The 22,840-nt window shown below is 43.3% G+C and overlaps 1 protein-coding gene across 4 annotated transcripts in view; it reads right to left on the bottom strand.

The window, feature by feature from the left end:
* Window positions 1-22,840, bottom strand: part of LOC101098926 (zinc finger protein 252-like) — a 25,960-nt gene continuing 3,120 nt past the window's right edge. The window contains exons 2-6 of one of the 4 annotated variants that reach the window (XM_019823287.2): window positions 18,595-18,806; window positions 16,404-16,478; window positions 15,891-16,017; window positions 15,199-15,312; window positions 1-4,154 (exon numbers count right to left, since the gene is read on the bottom strand). In XM_019823287.2, the coding sequence (XP_019678846.1) occupies window positions 1,795-4,154; window positions 15,199-15,312; window positions 15,891-16,017; window positions 16,404-16,442 (2,640 nt within the window). In that variant the 5' untranslated portion in view covers window positions 16,443-16,478; window positions 18,595-18,806 and the 3' untranslated portion in view covers window positions 1-1,794. Of the gene's footprint in view, window positions 4,155-15,198; window positions 15,313-15,890; window positions 16,018-16,403; window positions 16,479-17,869; window positions 18,460-18,594; window positions 18,807-22,840 lie in introns of those variants that run through there. The other 3 variants (XM_045049651.1, XM_019823289.2, XM_045049652.1) reach the window with 3 other exon arrangements.

A 22,840-nucleotide genomic window follows, 5' to 3' on the forward strand; every position in this document is an offset into this window, starting at 1 on the left:
TAAGGTAAAAAAGTAAAGGTTTATTGACTGAATCACAATTTTCATTCAGCATACAACCATTATTATCACAGTAAATTCACTCCCATTTTCATTTTTTAAGTCAAAGCTATTTGCGGTGAAGTATGCTTAGGAGGATTATCATCAAGAGGCAGATTTTTCTAATCAGCTTTTCAACATTCTAAGAGAAGTAAAGACCACTGCCACTACCATATGGATAACAGCCTGGAAAATAAAATCTGAAGTACAGGTCAAGTCAATGTAAGAAAAAAGAATGGAGTCAAATTCTAAGAAAGCTCCTTTAATAAATGGGAAAACTGGAATAATTTTATTAGTGAAAATGACACTATAAAGGAATAAAATGGCCAATTGCTCTCACTTATTCTTTCTTACCCTGATTCTTATATACAAAGCACCATTCCATTATAGCTTATCCCAAATATTAACTGGTCAATCTCCTCTCAAGTGTTTGTTCATATGGCATTCAAATTGTTCATCAGACTCTAAGCTACTTTCAGTTGTCAGATTTCAGCTTCTACAACTGTTTCTCACAGACTGCTGTTGCTGAATTTCTATTTATTTATAGCCTGTTTCAGACCATTTTGATGTTAATCTTTCCTCCACAAAGAAAGTAGGAAAAAGTGCTAAAGAAGTTTCTGGAGAACAGGGTTCTGAGGATACTGAAGTGAACCACTCATAAGGGAACCTGGGCCAGAAGCACCACAGGCAAGGGTGGCAACTCTGGAAACTGGCTTTAGGAAAACAGAGCTCCTAGGATATTTGTCATCTCAAATATCAAGAACCAAAGGACACTGAGACCTTGCTGACCAACATCACTCTGGAGGACAAAAGGCAGCTTTAAAACATGCACACAAGAGTTCCCAGGCTGACAAACAACCTGCACAATTATCTACTTACCTACCTCACCTGGAATCCTGTCCTCTGGCAGCAGAAGGACCTGCCACTCCTCACCAGAGTCTACTCAGTGCCAGGCTGCCCAGAACACAGTTATGACCACTCACCTTCTCCCCCTGAGAAACTGATACAGAATACACCAACCTTGGTTTTGAGAACAAAACCTGTTAAGTCATATCCCATATACCACTGTGTGTCTACTTTATGGCTGCTTTCCTCCCAATTCACAGGATTTTGTCTTTCCCAATTACCTTGTAGAAAAACCCATTTTACTTGTGTCATTTGACTTCTTAGCAGGATCTTACAAGTTTCAATCTACACATAAGCCTCATGTCGTTCCTTAACAAACTTTGCTCAAGCTCATAAGGTTTCTCTCCTGTCTGAATTACCTGATGCTGAAAAGGGATAACATTTTTGAAGTTAAAGGGATATTCCTCACAACAGAACGAAAACATTTTGAAGAGGCCCTAACAAAGAAATCCCAACCTGGCTCTATCATGATTGAAAGTGCAAGGATTCCAGTGAACTTTTCTTGAACCTGAAATAGATGAGTACAAGGAAAGAAAAGCAAGTGACCTCATAAAATACCTCACTGCACCTTAAGATCTGGTGCTATGAAAACATGATTTTAAATAAGTATATTTAAGCCGTGCTTGTTTAAAGTACTGAAGCACAGCGCCACCCTCTGAATCTGAGGGAAGGCATGTGACCTTGGAATTTTTAGCACATAATTTTGCAGCCTACCTTTAGTTAACAGCACACTGGGAGATCTTAAATCACTGGAGAGATGAATCTCCAAAATGAAAGCTGTAAAAGTGACAGCTTTCCCATCAGTATATTGCTTCTGATGTAAAACAGGGAAGACTATCGAATAAAGTGGAGTTATTCTCCATTGTGAACTTTACGATGCTGAATGAAAGCTGCCTGTGCACTAAAGAGGGCCCCACAATTAATACACTTATAGGCTTGCTCTCCAGTGTGAATTTTCTCATGACCAGTAAGAGTTATTCTCTGACTAAAAGTTTTCCCACATTCATTACACGTATAAGGTCGTTTTCCACTGTGAACTCTCTGATGACGAATGAGGTGAGAGCTTTGTCGGAAGGATTTTCCACATTCAGTGCATTTGTAGGGTTTCTCTCCTGTGTGAATTCTCTTGTGTTGGATAAGGGACAAGCGTGCACTGAAGGCTTTCTCACATTCATTGCACATATAGGGCTTCTCTCCAGTGTGAATCCTCTGATGCTGAATAAATTGTGAATGCTGACTGAAGGCCTTGCCACACTTCTCACATTCATAAGGCTTCTCTCCTGTATGAATTCTGTGATGCTGGATGAGAGAGGAGCGGACGTTGAAGGCCTTCCCGCAGTCACTGCACTCGTAGGGATTCTCTCCAGTGTGAATCCTTCGATGGCGGACAAGGTGTGCACTCTGGCTGAAGGCTTTTCCACAGTCTCCACACTCATAGGGCTTCTCTCCATTGTGTGTTCTCTCATGTTTAATTAGGGTGGATATCTGCCCAAAGGTTTTCCCACACTCGTTACACTCATAGGGTTTCTCTCCAGTGTGGCTCCTCTGATGCTGAATGAGGTGTGAGCCCTGGCTAAAAGCCTTCCCACATTTGTGACACTCATAGGGCTTTTCACCATTATGGACTCTCTGATGTTGAACAAGGGAAGAGAGCACACTGAAGGCTTTATCACACTCATTACATTCATAGGGCTTCTCACCATTGTGTGTCCTTTGATGATGAATGAGATTAAAACTCTGGCTGAAGGCCTTTCCACACTCATTACACTCATAGGGTTTTTCTCCAGTGTGAATTCGCTGATGCTGAATCAGATGTCCCTTTTGACTGAATGTCTTCCCACACTCATTGCATCCATAAGGTTTTTCTCCAGTGTGAATTCTCTGATGCTGGACAAGGGACAGGCGAGCGCTGAATGATTTTCCACACTCATTGCATATATAAGGCTTCTCACCAGTGTGAATTCTCTTGTGCTGAATGACTTGGGAACGTTGACTGAAGGATTTCCCACATTCATTACACCTATAGGGTTTCTCTCCAGTATGAATTCTCTGATGAACGATAAGGGTTCGGTTCAGGCTAAAGGATTTCCCGCATTCATTGCATTCATAGGGTTTTTCTCCTGTGTGAATTCTCTGATGTTGAATGAGAGATAATCGTGCACTGAAGGCTTTGCCACACTCAGTACAGTCATAAGGTTTCTCTCCAGAATGAGTTCTCTCATGCTGAAGGAGGTGTGACTGTCTACTAAAAGCCTTCCCACATTCCTTACACGTGTAAGGTTTCTCTCCGCTATGAGTTCTCTGATGATGAATCAGGTTAGAGCTATGACTGAAGGCTTTCCCACACTGATTACACTCATGAGGTTTCTGCCCAGTATGAATCTTAAGATGCTGACTATAAGATGAACACGTACTGAAAGCTTTTCCACATTCACTGCACTCATAAAGTCTTTCTCTAGTGTGAATGTTATGGTGCTGAATGAAGTAGGCATGAGCCCTGGAAGCTTTGTCGCACTCAGCATAGGTGTGGGGCTTCTCTCCACAGTGAACTCTCTGATGTTGGTTGAAGACAGAGCAGTGGCAGGAAGTTTTTCCACATCCACCACACTCAAAGGGCTTCTCTCTGGTGTGATTACTCCCATGTTGAGAAAGAGCTCTACTCCGGCTGAAAGGTTTTCCACACTCAGTACACTCAAAGGATTTCTTTGGCCTGTTAACCCTCTGACTCTCACCAGGAACTGAACTCTGCCTGGCCACTTTCACAAACACATCTGTCTGACATGATCTTTCTCCTAGATGGAAACATGGGAGATTAATGAGGTCCTGAGTTTGTTGAAAGTCATCTACATGTGGCACAGTCTGGTGGAGACTCTCCCCTCTAGACCCTCGATGAAATCCGACAGGGTTTGGGTCTGCAGTGCAGTTTACCTCCGTGGAACCGGATATCTGGCCTTCCCCCTTAGGGGTTTTCACACGTGTCAATGTCACCGGTCTGGAATTGTTCTTCTGGTAGAAGGATTTCTTAAGTCTTTCCACTGTAGATTGTCCCCAGTAATTCTTTATCTTTCCCTCAGTTTTACACATTTCTTCAAAATCAGATTCCTTGGATATATTTCTTGCATGTTCTTCTGGTTTTGCTCTCTGGGACTCCACTGCTTTGGAAATTTCCTGTTTTGGAGTTAATTCCTTTTTTTCCATTAGAGACTCAAAACCTGAAAGAATGAAGAAGAAAAATGAGTTATGTGTATTCTACTATGGGAAAAAGAATTAGAGCATAAATAGGAACATTTATATGAAACAAGTATCTCCTAGGAGGATACTGGATTTTCAGAATGGAAAAGCGAAAAATAAATGACCTCACTGGGATGAGGCAAGAGGGGAGAGAAGCATTCTATCAAAGCAACAAAAGCTGGTGTGGGGAGGAAGTAAGGAGAAGCCCAAGGTCAAAGTGTTACATCTGCAGATGGGCCAACTAGGCACAGATGGAGCAGAAACAGTGAGGCATGACTTGAGGGCGCTCAGAAAGGTGATGAGGGTAACAGGAGTGGAGGCTCGGAAGGTCACCACCTCTGCTGATCATGTCATTGCTGCATACTTTGCAAACAAGGTATCTTCTTATAGCTGCTTATAGCTTTCTATAATAGATATTCAAATATTTGTTTAAAAATAAATGAATGATAAATGGCTTGTAATGAATAAAGGGTATACAGAGTATATATAGATAATGGAAAAATGATTTGATTGGCTTTATAGAAGCAAATTAGGGTAAATAGAGAAAAATAGATACAAAGAAAAGATACAAAAACAGATACTCATCCAAACAGCAGGCACAGTACAAGGCAGAAAAGCTAAATGTGTGCAACAGTCCATACCACACATTCCCAATGTACAAAAGTACCTGAGTATTGGTAAAAATTGTGATACAACCGAATTCTGAAATTCAATGAAAGGAAATTTACTAAAGACAAAACAAAAATTTCACACTAAACCACTGAATCATGTGGACACAATGACTGTTGGAAGGATAACCCAGGTCAGAACACTGAAGAGGGGAGCCCTGTTGTGGGATGCCATGAAAGCATAATTGAACCTCTTTTGTAAACTAGTTCTTATAGAGCTGTAACAGGCTGTTACTTGCAGACTGTTTGGCCAGACAAGGAAACAGAGCTGAAAACGTTGATTAGATGGTGTCTAGCATTGGGCTAAGTCCTTTTAACAGACTTCAGTGAACTACTCACAGTACTTCAAAGGGATTTACTTAAGTATGGAAGCTAAAAACAAACAAAAATTTATTCTAGAAACTTATGAGCAGTCTGAAGGGGCAGACTCTGGATGTAAACACCCAGAATTCCTGTGGCTTCTATCAGGAGTATCTGAAGTGTCAAGAGTCCTCAACATCTTAGAGGTGGAGTCTAAAAAGATCCCAGTCGAGAGGTATTATTTCCCTGGGTAGGAAACAATGAAGAATGTGAACAAAATGAGAAACCACAGAAGAGGGGTGCCTGGGTGGCTCAGTTGGTTAAGAGTTTGACTCTTGATTTTGGCTCAGGTCATGATCTCACGGTTTGTGGGATTGAGCCCCACTTTGGGCTCTGTGCTCACAGTGTGGAGCCTGCTTGGGATTTTCTCTCTCTCTGTCCCTCCCTGACTTGTGTGCACTCTCTCCCTTTCAAAAACCAACCAACCAACCAACCAACCAACCAACCAACCAACCACAGAATAGAATGATCTGTGGGTCAAGAAGCAACATCTCATGCTGATTCATGCTGTCATTTTCCCTCAGGAATCTAGTGATCCTTGGTTGCCTATTTGTATTTTAACATGAGACAATAAAAAGATGCTTGGGAGCTCTGTGGATGAATGGTACTTGTCAAGTGGAGGCACATTTGAGTAAGGTGGTAGTTATAAGGCCAGGGCATCCCCAAATGTCAAAATTTAGAAGTCTTTCTTCTATGGTTGGTTTTTTGAGGCAATCCCCTAATTTTTGCCTTAGATAGACGATGCCTTACTGTTGGGTATTCTTTGTACAAAGTTAGAGGAAGGATGTGTCACTATTAGCTGTTTCTGTATTTACACCTTTTAGTTGATATCTCAGGATTCAGGTCTTTAAAAAAAAAAACTAAACTAAAAACAACTCTTTATAAGTGGTAGACTGTTTTTCCATCAGGAGGTGCAAAATGTCTGGTTGCTTCTCTTTTTTGCAATGTTAGCAGCCATTAGTGATCATTATTTATATTCATTTTTATTTAAAAAATTTTTTTTAACGTTTATTTATTTTTGAGACAGAGAGAGACAGAGCATGAATGGGGGAGTGTCAGAGAGAGAGAGGGAGACACAGAATCTGAAACAGGTTCCGGGCTCTGAGCTGTCAGCACAGAGCCCGACGCGGGGCTCGAACTCCTGGACTGCGAGATCATGACCTGAGCCAAAGTCAGCTGCCTAACCGACTGAGCCACCCAGGCGCCCCTATATTCATTTTTAAATTTGGAATTTTTAAATAGTGATTTCTAATTCTGTCATTCTTTTCTTTTTCTTTTCTTTTTTTTTTTTAAATTTTTTTGGGGCGCCTGGGTGGCGCAGTCGGTTAAGCGTCCGGCTTCAGCCAGGTCACAATCTCGCGGTCCGTGAGTTCAAGCCCCGTGTCGGGCTCTGGGCTGATGGCTCTGAGCCTGGAGCCTGTTTCAGATTCTGTGTCTCCCTCTCTCTCTGCCCCTCCCCCGTTCATGCTCTGTCTCTCTCTGTCCCAAAAATAAATAAACGTTGAAAAAAAAAATTAAAAAAAAAAATTTTTTTTAATGTTTATTTATTTTTGAGACAGAGACAGAGCATGAACAGGGGAGGGTCAGAGAGAGAAGGAGGCACAGAATCGGAAACAGGCTCCAGGCTCTGAGCCGTCAGCCCAGAGCCCGACACGGGGCTTGAACTCACGGAGTGTGTGAGATTGTGACCTGAGCCGAAGTCGGCCGCTTAACCGACTGAGCCACCCAGGCGCCCCTCTTTTATTTTTTTGAAAGCTGGAAGCTCTATGAAGAGAAATTTCTACTCACCAATTGTTCACTTATCCTGAGGTATAATACATCTTATAAAGGCAGAATAAACACTTGATATTTTTATTCACCAGTTTTCAGAATATGAATCAACTCCCTAGCATTCCTCAAAGGTGACCAATGAGTAGGAAATTACTCTAACAAAGTCTAACTCTAACAGCTCTAACAAAGCCTAAGACCAACCCCTTGACAAGACATGGCGATTCAATGTCATGTTATCTTTCTGCCAAAAGGAGACTTAATCCTCTTTCAAGAGTATGACATCAAATGGAGACTCTATAATGTTTTATCTATAATATTGACTCTCAATTAAATATCAGAAAGTATGTTAAGAAAAAGAATAATGACAAGAAACCAAGAGAAAAAAATACACAATAGAAACAAACCCACAGGTGATTCAGATACTGTCATGAACCAATATCAAAAGCAAAACTGATTAGTATATATAAGAACATAAAGAGATACAGAATGTGACCAGAAATCAAACAGAAACTGAAATTAAGAGTTCAATAGAGAGTTTGTTAGCAGATAGGACATAATAGAAAAGAGGATTACTTAACTGGAAGGTACACAAGTAATAGTATTCTTAAGTTTCAGATTGAAACACAGAGGGGGAAAAAAGGACAGGAAATATAGAAAAGAGCATAAGAAACAGGTGTGATATGGTAGAACAGTGTAATATATGTATAGTTACAATCCCAGAAAAAGAGGAGAAAAGGAACAGGACAAAAGAAATACTGGCTTCCTCACATCTATCAGAATGGCTAAAATCAACAACCCAAGAAATAATAGATGCTGGCAAGGATATGGAGAAAAAGGAACGTTTGTGCACTGCTGGTGGGAATGTAAGCTGTTGCAGCTGCCCTAGAAAACAGTATGAAGGTTTCTCAGAAAGTTAAAAATAGAACTACCATATGACCTAGCAATTGCACTACTGGGAATTTTCCCAAAGAATACAAAAACACTAATTCAAAGGGATTCATGCACCCCTACATTTACAGGAGCATTATTTACAATAGCCAAGATACGAAAGCAGCCCGAGTGTCCATCCATTGATGAATGGATACACATGGTGTATATATGGGCAATGGAAAAGAATGAAATCTTGCCATTTGTAATGACATGGATAGAGCTAGAGAGTATTATTCTAGGTGAAATAAGTTAGAGAAAAAAAATACCATATGATTTCACTCATATGTGCAATTTATTTTATTTTATTTTTTATTTTTATTTTATTTTTAATTTTAACATTTATTTTTGAAGGAAAGATACACAGAGCATGAGCGGGGGAGGGGCAGAGAGAGAGGGAGACACAGAATCCGAAGCAGGCTCTAGGCTCTGAGCCATCAGCACAGAGCCCGATGCGGGGCTCAAACCCACGAACTGTGAGATCATGACCTGAGCTGAAGTCGAATGCTTAGCCAACTGAGCCACCTAGGTGCCCCTCATATGTGCAATTTAAGAAACAAATGAGCAAAGAAAAACAAAAGAGAGAGAGGCAAATTAAGAAACAGACTCTTAATTATAGAGAACAAACTGATGGTTTCCAGTGGGGAGGTGGGTATGGGGATGGGCTAAATAGGTGATGGGGATGAAGGAGTGCACTTGTTCTGATGAACAGTGGGTGATGTATGGAATTGTTGAATCATTCTATTGTACACCTGAACCTCATATCACACTGTATGCTAGCCAACTGGAATTAAAATAAAAACTTAAAAAAAAATAAATATTAGCTTACAACTTTCCACAACTGACAAAAATCTACAAATCATTGCAAAAAGCATGAAGAATCATAAGCAATATAAATGCAAAAAGACCCCACACCTGGGTATAACATAATCAAAGTGCTAAAAACTAAAGAAAGAAAATATTTAGAGCAGCAAGAAGAAAAAGACTTATCAACTTAAAAGCAAAATAAGACTGCAGGCTAACTGTTCAACTGTAGAAGTGGAAGGCAGTAGACAAAAGGGTGTTGTTAATGGGCTGAAGAAAATAAATGGCAACACAGATTTCAGCATCTAGCAAAAACAGTCTTCAAAACTGAAAGCTAGGAAATTGCATTTCCAGGATGACAGTGTAAAGAACTCACTGGATCCATGTTACAGCAAAACAAAGATGGTAAGAATTATAAAAACAGATGAACACAGGGGAAGGGATAGAAAAATATGATAATAACAGAGAAGGAGGCAAACCATAAAAGACTCTTAAATATAGAGAACAAACAGGGTTGCTGTAGGGGAGGTGGGTAGGGGGACGGATTAAATGGGTGAAGGGCATTAGGGAGGGCACTTTTTGGGATGTGCACTGGGTGTCATATGTAAGAGATGAATCACTGGGTTCTATTCCTGAAGCCAAGACCACACTGTATGTTAACCACCCTGGATTTAAATTAAAAACAAAAACAAAAAAACAAAAAACAAAAATGACAACAACAAAAAACCAAACTAACAATGATTTAGTCTCCGGAAATTATCCTAAGGGCAAACTGCAAATCAAGAAGCAGTTTTCTTATTCAAGAAAATCTACTAAAATTTGGTATGAACACTGAGAATGTAGGGCATTTGAGCCATGACCCACTCCATCTCTACCCATAGCTCAGCCTGACAGATGCTGTACTTGGGTTCGGTGGGGACAGGAAGAAGGGGCCTTTCTCCTTGGCTCCCAGTGAAAGCTTACCACATCTCACCAGGAGGTTAGGCCACGGGTAGTTACCATTCCTTCCAACTCCAAGGCAAAGAGGCAAAAGTCCTGGTGAGTGTGGCTGAGAGGGCAGGGAGTCACCCTGCTGGAGTCAGAACAAACCTCTAACAATGCTTTAAAAATACCACAGCCCAAGTTTAATTGGATCAGACTGCTGAGCTATTTATACCCTAGGGTATTATCAAAACAGTAGAGCAATCTTTGTTGCTTTCCTCACATGGGAAATTCCAAGGGATTCAGGAGCTCTGTGCCAGAAATGGGGATGAGAACCAAATATGTATTCATTATAAATCACAGTATCACAGACAGAAATATTTTATATGTGACAAAGACAGCACAGAGGAGGTGAGTGAATGCAGAGTGCTGTTGGGAGTCAGAAAATGACAGCAGGTGGCTAATGGAATGTACAGGAACAAATGAAGACAAATGGTAAATTAAGAAAGTAAATACAACAAACTCTATATTCATTCTTGTTCTCATTTTTCCCTCAATTTTCATAATAGACATAATTAATTATATAAAGTAAGAATTATGAAAATGTATTGTTTTACTCGGAACATACAGAGATGGAACTGTGTAACATCAGCACAAAGAGAGGAAGAGAAAATAAAGCCATGTAGAAGCAACAATTCTACATGCCCCTGGAATTGTTAGTATAAACCAGAAGGAGATTCTGATAAGTTAAGATGTACCTGGTAAGTTCTGGAGCAACCACGAAGAAACTAAAGGTACTAGGTATGGCCATGTAGCTGAACTCACCATTGGAACGGGAGAGGCAGTGATTCGGGCTTCTTCAAGGCCAGGATTTACCTCCTCTGCTCTTTCTCTGTCTCACAAGTCTGAGGACAGATGTGTTTATGACGCGGAGCATAGAGACGGGGCTGGAGATGAGCATTTGGACATGCTGCTCCAGAGGACGGCAGACAAAACAGATAAACTGGCTTCTGAACAAGCATGTCCAACAGGGAACACACCAAACAGGGACTCTACTACATGAGGAAAAGAAACTTTTATCTGTTCAAGCCAACGTATATGTGGTCTATGAAATACTGTCACCTAGTGCCAAGAACGAACATTTCTACATAGGAAGATTTGGGGTGATTTTATTCTCATTGCTGTACTTCTCTACAAGACTATTTTGGTAAGATGATACGTGTTCACTGTATAAAAATACTTTTTTTTTTCTTTTTAGGCAGAGAGAGAGAATTCCAAGCAGGCCCCATGCTCAGCTGCACAGCCGATGAAGGGCTTGATTCCACCACTCTGGATCATGACCTGAGCCGAAATCAAGAGTCAGCCACTCAAAAAACAGTCACCCAGTCACCCCTAAAAATAATAAATTATCTTATTTTTTAAGTTTATGTATTTATTTTGAGAGGGAGAGCGAGCAAGCAGGGAAAGGCAGAGAGAGAATTCCAAGCAGGCTCTGCATTATCAATATAAGTCTGGTGTGGGGCTCGAACTCATGAACCATGAGACAAGACCTGAGCTGAAGTTGGAAGCTTAACTGACAGAGTCACCCAGGCACCCCCAAAATAAATTACTTTTCAACACACATTTCATAGCTTCCTACTCCTCTGGGATCAGAATCACATCTAACACACATCTAACACAGCCTGCTAGGCCCTAATGCAGTCCTGTCTACTTCTCTTTTTTTATTAATGTTTATTTATTTTTTGAGAGAGAGAGAGAGAGGCAGAGTGTGAACTGGGAAGGGGCAGAGAGAGAGGGAGACACAGAATCCGAAGCAGGCTCCAGGCTCCAAGTTGTCAACACAGAGCCCAATGAGGGGCTCAAGCCCACGAACCATGAGATCGTGACCTGAGCCGAAGTTGGGACGCTTAACTGACTGAGCCACCCAGGTGCCCCTGTCTACTTCTCTTTAAACATGTGTGTCTCTGTTCTGGTCTGTCCTCCCCTGTACACTATAGGCTCTGACAGCCACAAGGATGATACCCAGCTTGTTCACCGTAAGTAAGCCAGATCATAGCTGAGTGATACATTTGAATTCATACACGTTCTGTCCCCAATTCCCAGCCTGTTCTTGACAAATTCTTCTGCCTGGGTGTCCTTGTCCTTGGACCCCCTTCCCTTTTGCTCAGGTTCTTCTCAGGCTCCTCCTCCTACCTAAGAGGCAAAACCACAGGACCACCAGGACCACCAGACAAGGCCACCAGGAGAAGAAGCATGTTAAATGCTCAGCTGCAGGACGGTGAACATCCCTGGAACTGGGCAGAATGACAAAGTCCATCCTGGTCTCAGGTGGCACAGAGGAAACCACACAGTCTTGGAGCCAAACAGCCATGATTCAAATCCCAGCTACTCCCCAGCTGTGTGTAACTGACTCATCTCTCTGATCATCAACTTCCTCATCTATGAAATAGGGAAAATAATGCTTCTGGCATGGACTCTGAGCCCTCAAGAAATTGTAATGGGAGGTTGCACCAAAGGCCCTTGGAAATCTCCTGGAAGATAAACCACTTCTTACTTCCAGGTAAGGAGATATGACAAAATAGAAGTCATCAGGGGACAATGTTTAACATATTGTGTAACCCACAGAGGGTGGTGCATGTGGAGAAACGAAGGGGGACCCAAAAATAAGTTTAACTGGTTTAATTTCATCAGGCAAAATCTGGGTAAGAGAGTTACAGAGGCATGCTACCACTCAGTTATTTTACAGCACTTCTGCCAACTCTACCCCTTTCCTGCCAGCATGGACTCATTTCCCTATATGCCACCATTCCCACTGTGTGCACCCACATATACAGGAAACTCGATAAATGGACTGTGCAAAATTGCAGGGTACAAGAACGATTTGCAAAAATCAACTATATTTTTATACATAAGTAATGAAGAATTGGAAATACCATGCACAGCAGCATAAAAATAAAAATACTTAGGAATAAATCTGACAAAAGATGTTAAATGCCTAAACGTGGAAAACTAAAATACTACTGAGAAACTGAAACATAAATAAATGGAGACGTACATCTTGTTCATGGGTCAGAAAACACAATATATGTCAATTCTCCCCAAACTGGTCTATAGATTCAAAGCAATCACAATAAAATGCTAGCTGTCTAGCAGGAGCAGAAATCAACAAGCTGATTTTAAAGATCATATGGAAATACAGAAGACCTAGAATAGCCAAAGCAACTCTGAAAATGAAGAACAAAGTTGGAGAATTAATACTACCTGATTTCAAGACTTTTTTTTTTAAGTTTACTTATTTATTTTTGAGCGCACTTGAGTTGGGGAGGAGCAGGGAGAGGGACAGGGAGAGACAAAGGGAGAGAGAGAGAATCTCAAGCAGGCTCCACACTGTCAGCATGGAGCCCAGTGCAAGGCTGGGACTCATGATCCATGAGATTATGACCTGAGCCAAAATCAAGAGTCAGACACTTAGCTGACTGAGCCACCCAGGCACCCCTGATTTCAAGACTTTTCATAAAGCCTCAGTAATCAAAACAGTATGATACTGCAGTAGAGACTGACAATAGACAAACAGAAGAGAGCAGAGGGTCCAGAAATAAACCCACACATATATGGACAACTGATTTGTGACAAAAGCACAAAGACAATACAAGTGGAGAAAAAATGTTTTTTTTTCAACAAATGGTGCTGGAACAAGTGGATTAACAAATTAAACAAATTAAACAAATTAAATCTTGGTGGAGCACTGGGGTGGCTAAGTCAGTTAAGTGTCCAACTTTGGCTCAGGTCACAATCTCATGGTTCATGATTTTGAGCCCCATGTCAGGCTCTGTGCTGACAGCTCAAAGCCTGGAGCCTGCTTCGGATTCTGTGTCTCCCTCTCTCTCTGCTCCTCTCCTGCTCACGCTCTGTCTCTGTCTCAAAAATAAACATTAAAAACATTTTTTTTTAAATAAAAATTAAAAAACAAAAAAAATTTAACAATCAGAAAGCAAAAAATCCAGTTAAAAAATAGGCAAAGACATGAACAGACACTTCACCACTGAAAATACACAGAAGGGAAACAAGTACATGGAAAGACAGCTAACATCTTTAATTACTAGAGAAATTAAAATTGAAACCACAATGAGACACCACTACACATCTGTCAGAGTGGCTAAAATGAAAAAGATTGATGACACCAAGTATTGATGAGGATGTAGAGAAAATGGAACCCTCATCCATCGCTGGTGGGAAGATCAAATGGTGCAACCAGTTTGGAAAAGAGTCTGGCAGGTTCCTAAAAAGTTAAATATATACCTACCATGTAATCCATCCATTCTATTCCTAGGTATTTACCGAAGAGTAAAGGAAATGAATGGTCATACAGGGGTCTGCATACAAATGTTCTTAGCAGCTTTATCTGTTATTAACCCCACACTGGAAACAACCCAAATGTCTGTTAACAGAATTGATAAACAAATTGTGGCATATCCATACAATAAAATACTAATCTAAAAAATAAACAAAATAAAAAATAAAAAAATTAATAAGTTATTGATACATAACATGGAAGAATATCAAAAGAACTATGTTGAGTCAAAAGATGACAGACAAAAAAAAAGAATACATGCTCTATGATTCCAATTATATAAAGCTCTAGGAAATGTAATTTATATAGACAGAAAGCAGATCAGTAATCACTTCACGATAGAGATGGGAAGAAGTGAGAAGGAGGGATTACAAAGAAACAGGAGAAAGTTTTGGGGGTAAAGGATATTCTTGCTATCTCGACTGTGGTGAATAGTTTCACACGTACATACATAATGCACAAATGTTAGCATATTGCACATCTTAAACATGCATGGCATATTAATGCTTAATATACCTTAATAAAGCTGTTTCTAAAAGGGGGAAAAATGCATGGAATGTGGAGCCAGTATGCCAGAGATCCAACCCAGCTCTGTTCCTGGCCAGCTGTGTGATCTCAGGCCAGCAACTGAATCTCTCGTGCCTCAGTTTCTTGAGCACCAACTGTGAGGACCTTGGAAGATTGCATAAGTTCATGTACTGAGCACAAATGTCCAGGCATTGTTAGCTGCTGTGGTAGCACAGAGGATTCAGCTACACTTACTGTTCACTATTTATATGCCCATACTCTTTGCTACACATGAAGAAACCCTAACTCATGTTTTTCTCCAAGGCCCTGAATCAGCCTGGGAAGTCTAAGTGAGCAATAGCAGGAATGACTCTGGGCAGGAGGGCATATCTGTGGGTGGTCTTTCCAAGCAGCCAAGGCAGAGCTGACCAGCAAGGTCTGAGAAGGAATGGGCAGCCAGGGCAGGGAGTCAGCGCCCCAGAAAGATACCTGAGCTCTTTTCTGGGATCTTTCTGATCATTTTCTAGGGTAAGGGAACCATGGACTCATTTATGGGTATAGAGAGAAACGAGAAGAAAGGCAGAAATGGAGAAGAGGGAAAGTAAAGCCTTGGCAGTGACAAGAGATGTGGCCCAGAGATCACAGAGAAGGGCCTGGAGAAGTGGCAGCACCTGCCAGCAGGGGCAGGAGAGCATGGGGGCATTCCTGGAGACTTACTTCCACTCCTGTGATTCCGGATCCAGCTCTCCTCAATTCTCAGTGAGTGTGGGGTCCATGGTTCTTCCCCCTTCTCCAGCCTGGAGATGACATCAGGTTTGGAACGTTGAAGTCCTGTCCCAGAGAAAGGAAGCAAGACTGACAATTCATCCAAGTCCAGGGCAGGATGGCCCCATGGGCAGCACGTGTGTGCTGGTCATGACCTCCCCTGTCACCTGGCCTGCAAATCAAGGAGACAGATTCAGGCCTCTGCCCCAGCTGAAGAAAAGTTACACCCAGCTCTTCTGGGGGCTGTGGATAAGGGACAGAGTTGGGGCCTGAACACATCACACTAGAAGACTCACAGAATCTTGGTGTCTACCAAGGACTGTCTACAAGGACTAAAGGGAAGCAGCACATTCTGGTGTAAGGTAGGGCTCTGAAACCAAATGGATTCAAATCCTAGATCTGTCCCTGACTGCCTGTATGAACTTAAATGAATGATACTCTTCTTCTATACTTCCTACAAGGAAATTGGGGTGTCAATGGCACTGCCTGTCCTCTCCTCTATGCAGACCAGGCCTGCCTGGGACCAGGGTCATAAATGTCTTGCGTTCGGACCCAGGGGATGAGGAGCCTCTTAGCCCCAAGCCTAGCCCCAGTCCCATTCATGAGCAAGGAACCCAGAGCCCAACTTCAGAGAGAAGCCTTACCCAGCGAGACCAGATTTCTGTAGGTTTCCAGCATCACGTCCCTGTAGAGGCCTTTCTGAGCAGGGCCCAGACAGCCCCACTCCTCCCAGGAGAGGAGCACAGCCACGTCCTCAAAGGAAACTGAGACCTGGAATGACAAGATCTTGTTGCAACCCCAGGATCAGGCCCAGGGTGGGTCTGGGGTGTGGAGGAGCCATTAGGCTCAGGATGGGCAAAATCCCTCTGAACGCATGTCCCAGACTTATCCTCACAAGAGTGGCCTCTTTGAGGCAGGCACCATTTCCACTTGTCTTTGTCTGCCGAACCCCTGCCCTCCACTGTGTCTGGTCCAGGGATTGGGAAGACACAGTGTGGGGCACATTTCAGGGACCTGAACTCAGGGACCGAGGACACTGGTGAAGACAGGCAGCCAACTACCCTCTGGGACCAGCCCCTCATAGAGAGAACCATGGAGAGACTCCAGCCAAGAAAGGGCTAAGGCCACACAGAGGTGTCTCCATGCATACCACTCACCTGGGGCCCATCAGGAAGGAGCTGCTTGACGGCTATCATTGGATCTCTGAGCTTTTCCCAAGGAGGTGGGCAAAACTGCAGGGAGAGGGAAGACTGTAATGGAGTGTGACCAGCCTGCTTTTCTCACAGCAACACTGAGACTTCTGTGCCTGGATCTCAAGAGCAGCAGACATGGCAGCAGACATGGAGAGTGGGGCTGCCAGAAAGCCCTGGGAAGGGCAGATGGACTAAGCACCCAGTAGTCCCTGAGACTATATCCCCTTGCCCACCATGAGGCCTCCCCAGCAGCCCCTGGTACAACAGCATCCTAAGGCCACCACGTGATGGCCCCAGCAGTGCACCTGGCTGGAGGAGCCAATGGGCTGCATCTCAGGCCCACTTAGGAGGTCCTGGAGAGTGGGCAAACACCTGAGGACAAGCAGACCAGGCTCTTTCTAATGCAGTGCACAACAAGTAGGGAGGCTGACAGACAAAATTTTAAGTGCCTATGACGGGTGACGATAAAGGATAGAAAGAATGAGTAGCACGAGGGCAGTACTTGGTGGTAGGAGATACTTTACAGAGGATAGTCAGGGAAGGCACCTTTGATAAAGCAACGTCAAAGGAGAGATCTCACTGTAGTGAGGGCAGGCAGTATGTGGATATTAGGGGAGATATATCCCAGGAAGGGGAAAGCGCAAGTGCAAAGGTTATGAGGTGCAAGCTCACTTGATGTGTTCAAGTAAGGGCAAGGAGGCCAGAGGGGCTGAAGGGGAGCTGGGGAGGGCACGAGAAAAGAGGGTGGAGAGCCTCCTAGACTATAGGATTTGGGCTTTAAATCTGAATGAGATGGGAAGCATCTAGAAGGTCTGGACAGTGATATGACCTTGACAGGTCTTGTGGCCTTTCCAGCTCCTGCTTTGAGAACAGACTGGGGGTGGGGGGTGGGGGCTATCAGGGCCTAAACAGGAAAACCAGTTGGAAGGCTCTGGCTATAATCCACTAGAGGTGACCAGAGTGGTGGCAGCAGCTGATAAGTGATCAGATTCTAGATGCATTTCAAAGGCATACTTAATAGGATTTGCTGATGAATTAGATCTGGGATAAAACATCAAGAATTCTGGCCCAAGCTATTGAGATGATGACATCTCCATTCACTCAAAAGGATAAGACTGTAGAAGTACACCTGAAGGGTAAAAATTAAAAATTGGTTTTGTATGTGTTGTATTTAAGATGCCTATTAGACTTACAAGTGGAGAATGAGAGCTTTTGCATATATGGGTCCATAATTCAGGAGAAAGGCCGAAACTGGCTGGGTATACACTGGGAACTGTCAGTATACATATGACATTTAGAACCCCTCCTCTGGTTTTACTACAGGCTGACAGGTGACATGAGGGTTATCACTCTCAGCAAAACCTTCCCAATCAGCCTCTGATACAAAGCTAGCTCCCACCTCCACAGCTCCCCACTCCATGCAAACGAACCCCTTAGTTCAAGTAGAAATGTGTATCGCTGGTGGGTCTGCACTCTGCCTTTGCTTCCAGACTGGCAGGAAGGCATGTAACACTGCTGCTGGAAGCATGGGCTCTGGAAGCTAAGACGGCTGAATTCCAAATTTGGATACACCACCTACTAATGCAAAGGTCCCCGGTAAGTGACGAGTTTCTACACAGACCTTAAAATGAGAACACTACCGCTATCCTAAGCGACTATTTTGAGAATTAAATGAGGAAAATGTATAAAGTACTTTGTATAGTGTTGGCAAACCATAACCAAGAAAAATATAGCTAAACCTTAATCACTTTCATTAAGGCAATGTTTATTGACCGCCCAACAAATGAATGAACGAACGCCGTGATTGTTCTAGCTCCAGAAAGTGATCTCCTGCTTGTCCCCTTCAGACCCAGGAACCGAGGTCCCTTCCCTGACAGCTTTATTAACTCTATCCTTTCACCTAGTCTGCTGCGTGAAAAGCACTTTTCGAGAAAAAGCACAATTTGTTTCATCCCCCGACCACGTCCCAACCTCGCCTCCTCGTTAAGGCCTTCTTCATCCACGCGGCGACCCGGGGAGCCTGGACGCCACGGAGCGGGTCTCCGCGGGGGCCTCCGCCGCTCCCCTGCCCGCCTCCCCACACCCCACGCCACCTCCGCGCGCTACCCACGGCCGCTCAGACACCTCCGCGCCGGTCGCCCTCGCCCAGACTCACTCAGCTCGGACAAGGGTGGACGCGCCCCTCGCAGACGCCAGGCCCTGAGCGCCAGAGCGGCCGGACAGGAAGTGCCCGCCTTGAACTTCCGCCGCGCCCTCCATCTCACCACCAATCGGGTCACCGGTTCCGGAGGCTGCTCACAGAAGACTCTGCGCTCCTGGCAAGTTCCTGGGTCCTGGTCCTGACTTGGTTGCCAGAAGCCGACTGGCCTTGTGAGAAATGTTAAAAGCTCTTTAGAGAGTTGGGAACTGTCACAGGGCGGAAACTCATGAAGAAAGGAAAAGGATCAGAGAAGGAATAAGTGACAGTGAAACAAAATCTTTTATTTTTCTTATTCCCGATTATTCTGAAAGATTACTGTTTTTCAGAGTAATAATAGCAACGATATATTAGGTTATTATAGCACATGGATGAGTAAAATGGAAGACAGCAATGTCATAAGGGATGGGAGGGAGGAATTGGGAATACTTGGTTATAAGTACCTATGCTACCTATGAAGCAGTATAGTGTTACTTGAAAGCCGACTCAGATTAGTTCTACTAGATATATTTGCAACCATTAAAATATTTTCATTTATTTATTTTTTTTCAACGTTTTTTATTTTTTTATTTTTGGGACAGAGAGAGACAGAGCATGAACGGGGGAGGGGCAGAGAGAGAGGGAGACACAGAATCGGAAACAGGCTCCAGGCTCTGAGCTATCAGCCCAGGGGCCGACGCGGGGCTCGAACTCACGGACCGCGAGATCGTGCCCTGGCTGAAGTCGGACGCTTAACCGACTGCGCCACCCAGGCGCCCCAATTTATTTTTTTTTATTTGAGAGAGAGCGAGTCGGGGAGAGGGCAGAGGGAAAAAGAATCTTGAGCAGGGTCCATGCTCAGCGTGGAGACTGAAGTGGGGCTCCATTCCATGACCCTGGAATTATGACCTGACCTGAAATCCAGAGTTGATGGTCAACTGACAGATGCACCCAGGAGCCCTTTTTTTTTCTTCTCCCCATGCTATATGGAGACTTATTTAAAACCTGAGGACACAAAGTTTAATGTTTTTTATTTATTTTTGAAGGAGAGAGAGAGAGAGAGAGAGACAGCATGAGCGGGGGAGGGGCAGGGAGAGAGGGAGACACAGAATTCGAAGCAGGCTCCAGGCTCTGAGCCAGCAGCACAGAGCCCGATGCGGGGCTCAAACCCACAAACTGTGAGATCATGACCTGAGCCGGAGCCGGACACTCAACGGACTGAGCCACCCAGGCACCCCGTGAGGACACAAAGTTTAAAAGTAAGAAGATGGTGGAATGCCTAGGTAGCTCAATCGGTTAAGCGTTCAACTTTTGATCTCAGCCCGGGCCCTGATTTCAGGGTTGTGGGTTGGAGCCCCATACTGGGCTCCACACTGGGTGTGGAGCGTACTTAAAAAAAAAAAAAAAAAAAAGATGGAAAAGCTATCGAAGCTGTATAACTTAGAGATAAAGTAATCTTTTTATTTTTTAAAGTTTATTTATTTATTTTGAGAGAGAGAGAGAGAGAGAGAGAGAGAGAGCGCGCGCACACAGGGGAAGGGCAGAGAGACAGGGAGAAAGAGAGACTCCCAGGCAGGCTCTGCACTGTTGTATGGATCTTGATGTGGGGCTCAAATTCATGAACCAGGAGATCATGACCTGAGGTGAAACCAAGAGTCGGATGCTTAACTGACTGAGCCACTCAGATGCCCCAAGATGAAGTAATCTTTAAGACCAAGGTATTACTATAGATAACAGAATGTCATTAAATAATTCTGAAATGTTTATTTAATCAGGAAGATACAAATATTTAAAGTTCACAGAATAAGAGTTTCAAAATGCTTCAAAATTAGGGGCACCTGGGTGGCGCAGTCGGTTAAGCATCCGACTTCAGCCAGGGCACGATCTCGCGGTCCGTGAGTTCGAGCCCGGCATTGGGCTCTGGGCTGATGGCTCAGAGCCTGGAGCCTGTTTCCGATTCTGTGTCTCCCTCTCTCTCTGCCCCTCCCCCATTCATGCTCTGTCTCTCTCTGTCCCAAAAATAAATAAACGTTGAAAAAAAAAACACAAAATACTTCAAAATTAGAGAATCATAAAGAACAATACACATACCATCATAGTAGAAGGGTGTTATATGCCTTTTTCAATAACTGATAGACCAGACAGACAAAAAAAAAAAAAAAAATCTAAGGACTGAGGTTTTTTTTTTTCCCCTCCTGACACCAACTATGTGGTATCCTCTCCAATACCAGCTAGACTCCTATAACTCAACTAAATTTTGACACTTAACTACCAGAGGTAGAGCAGACCACACAGGCTAAGGGCTCAGCCCACAAGACTTCCCACACTAAAGATACCAGTCACAAATATCAAGTGCCAGGGATACTCACACTTCTGTGTGACTGAGTTATGAAGTCAGGAGTTCCCACAACCCCCACCCCCAAGCTCAACAATTTGCTAGAAGGACTTACAGAACCCAGGAAAATGCTAACTCATGATTACAATTTATTATAAAAGATACAAATCAATAGCCAGATGAGGAGGTATGGAAGGGAAGTCTGAAAGGATCTCAAATGCAGAAGCTCTGTCTCTGTGGAGTTGGGGTGTACCACTTCCCAGCACATGGATGTGGTCACTAACTTGGAAGCTCCTCAAATCCCCTCCTGTAGGGGTTTCCATTGAGGTCTCATTATGTAGGCATGAGTGTGGTCATTGATGATTGGCTCAATCTCTAGCCCCTCTCTCCTCTCTGGAGGTTGGGAGATGGTGCTGAAAGGTATAAGCCTCTAATAAAAGCTTATTATTATTTTTCTGCTGACCAGCTCCCATCTTTTTTTAAATGTTTATTTCTTTTTGAGAGAGAGAGAGAGAGCGAGAGAGAGAGAGAGAGCACGTGAGTGGGGGGAGGGACAGAGAGAGGGAGACAGAGGATCCGAAGCAGGCTCTGTCCTGACACCAGAGAGCCTGGTGTGAGACTCAAACTCAGGAACCGTGAGATCATGATCTGAGCCAAGGTCAGACACTTAACTGACTGAGCCACCCAGGTGCCCCTGACCAGCCCCCATCTTGAAGCTTTCTAGGGGCCCACAAGAATCATTTCATTAGAACAAAAGATGCTCCTATTATCTTTATCACTTAGGAAATTCCAAGGGTTTTAGGAGCTCTGTGCCATGAACCAGGAACAAAAATCAAAAAAAATTTTTTATTATATGTATGATTTGTGTCCCACTTTGAATCCTAATAGCAACTAAACAATAACATAACAAAAACAATAACAAATGTTATATGCATATAACAATAACATAACAATAACATTATAGAAGATTTAAATAAATGAGAGGTATACAAGGCTCATGTAAGATTCATGACTGTTTACTAAAGAGATTCAATCTGCAACAAAATCCTCTATAGAATTAATTTGAACAAAATCCCGAAGGAGTTTTTAGTAGAAACTGACAAGCCAATTAAAAAATTTATATGGAAAAACAAATAGTCAAGGTGCCTTTGAAGCAAAAGAAAAGGTGGGGTTTACCTTATTTAGATGAGATTCACTATAAAGATTGGTAGTGAGGGACTCCTGGGTGGCTCAGTCAGTTAAGCCTCCGACTTCGGCTCAAGTCATGATTTTGTGGTCCCTGAGTTCAAGCCCCATGTCGGGCTCTGTGCTGACAGCTCAGAGCCTGGAACCTGCTTCAGATTCTGTCTTCCTCTCTTTCGGCCCCTCTCCCACTCACGATCTGCCTGTCTGTCTCTCGAAAAGAAACATTAAAAGAAAAAAAGATTGGCAGTGAAGCATAGTGGCATTAGTGTGGGGATATACAAAAGGTCTATTGGAACACAGTGCAGAGCTCTCAAATACACCCACACATATGTGGACATGAACTACAACAGATGGACACTGCAGATCTGAATTCACAAATGAGGGTAGAAAAGTTGATTATCCCTATTTGAAAAATAAAACTGAATTCTACTTTACAAAAGACACAAAAATCACCCCAGACTAAAAATTTGAATATGAAAGGTAAAGCCATAAAACTTTTTTTTTCAACGTTTATTTATTTTTGGGACAGGGAGAGACAGCATGAATGGGGGAGGGTCAGAGAGAGAGGGAGACACAGAATCCGAAACAGGCTCCAGGCTCTGAGCTGTCAGCACAGAGCCTGATGCGGGGCTCGAACTCACGGACCGCGAGATCATGACCTGAGCCGAAGTCGGACGCTTAACCAACTGAGCCATCCAGGCGCCC

Source organism: Felis catus, chromosome F2 (assembly GCF_018350175.1).
Source record: "Felis catus isolate Fca126 chromosome F2, F.catus_Fca126_mat1.0, whole genome shotgun sequence".
Lineage (NCBI taxonomy): Eukaryota > Metazoa > Chordata > Mammalia > Carnivora > Felidae > Felis > Felis catus.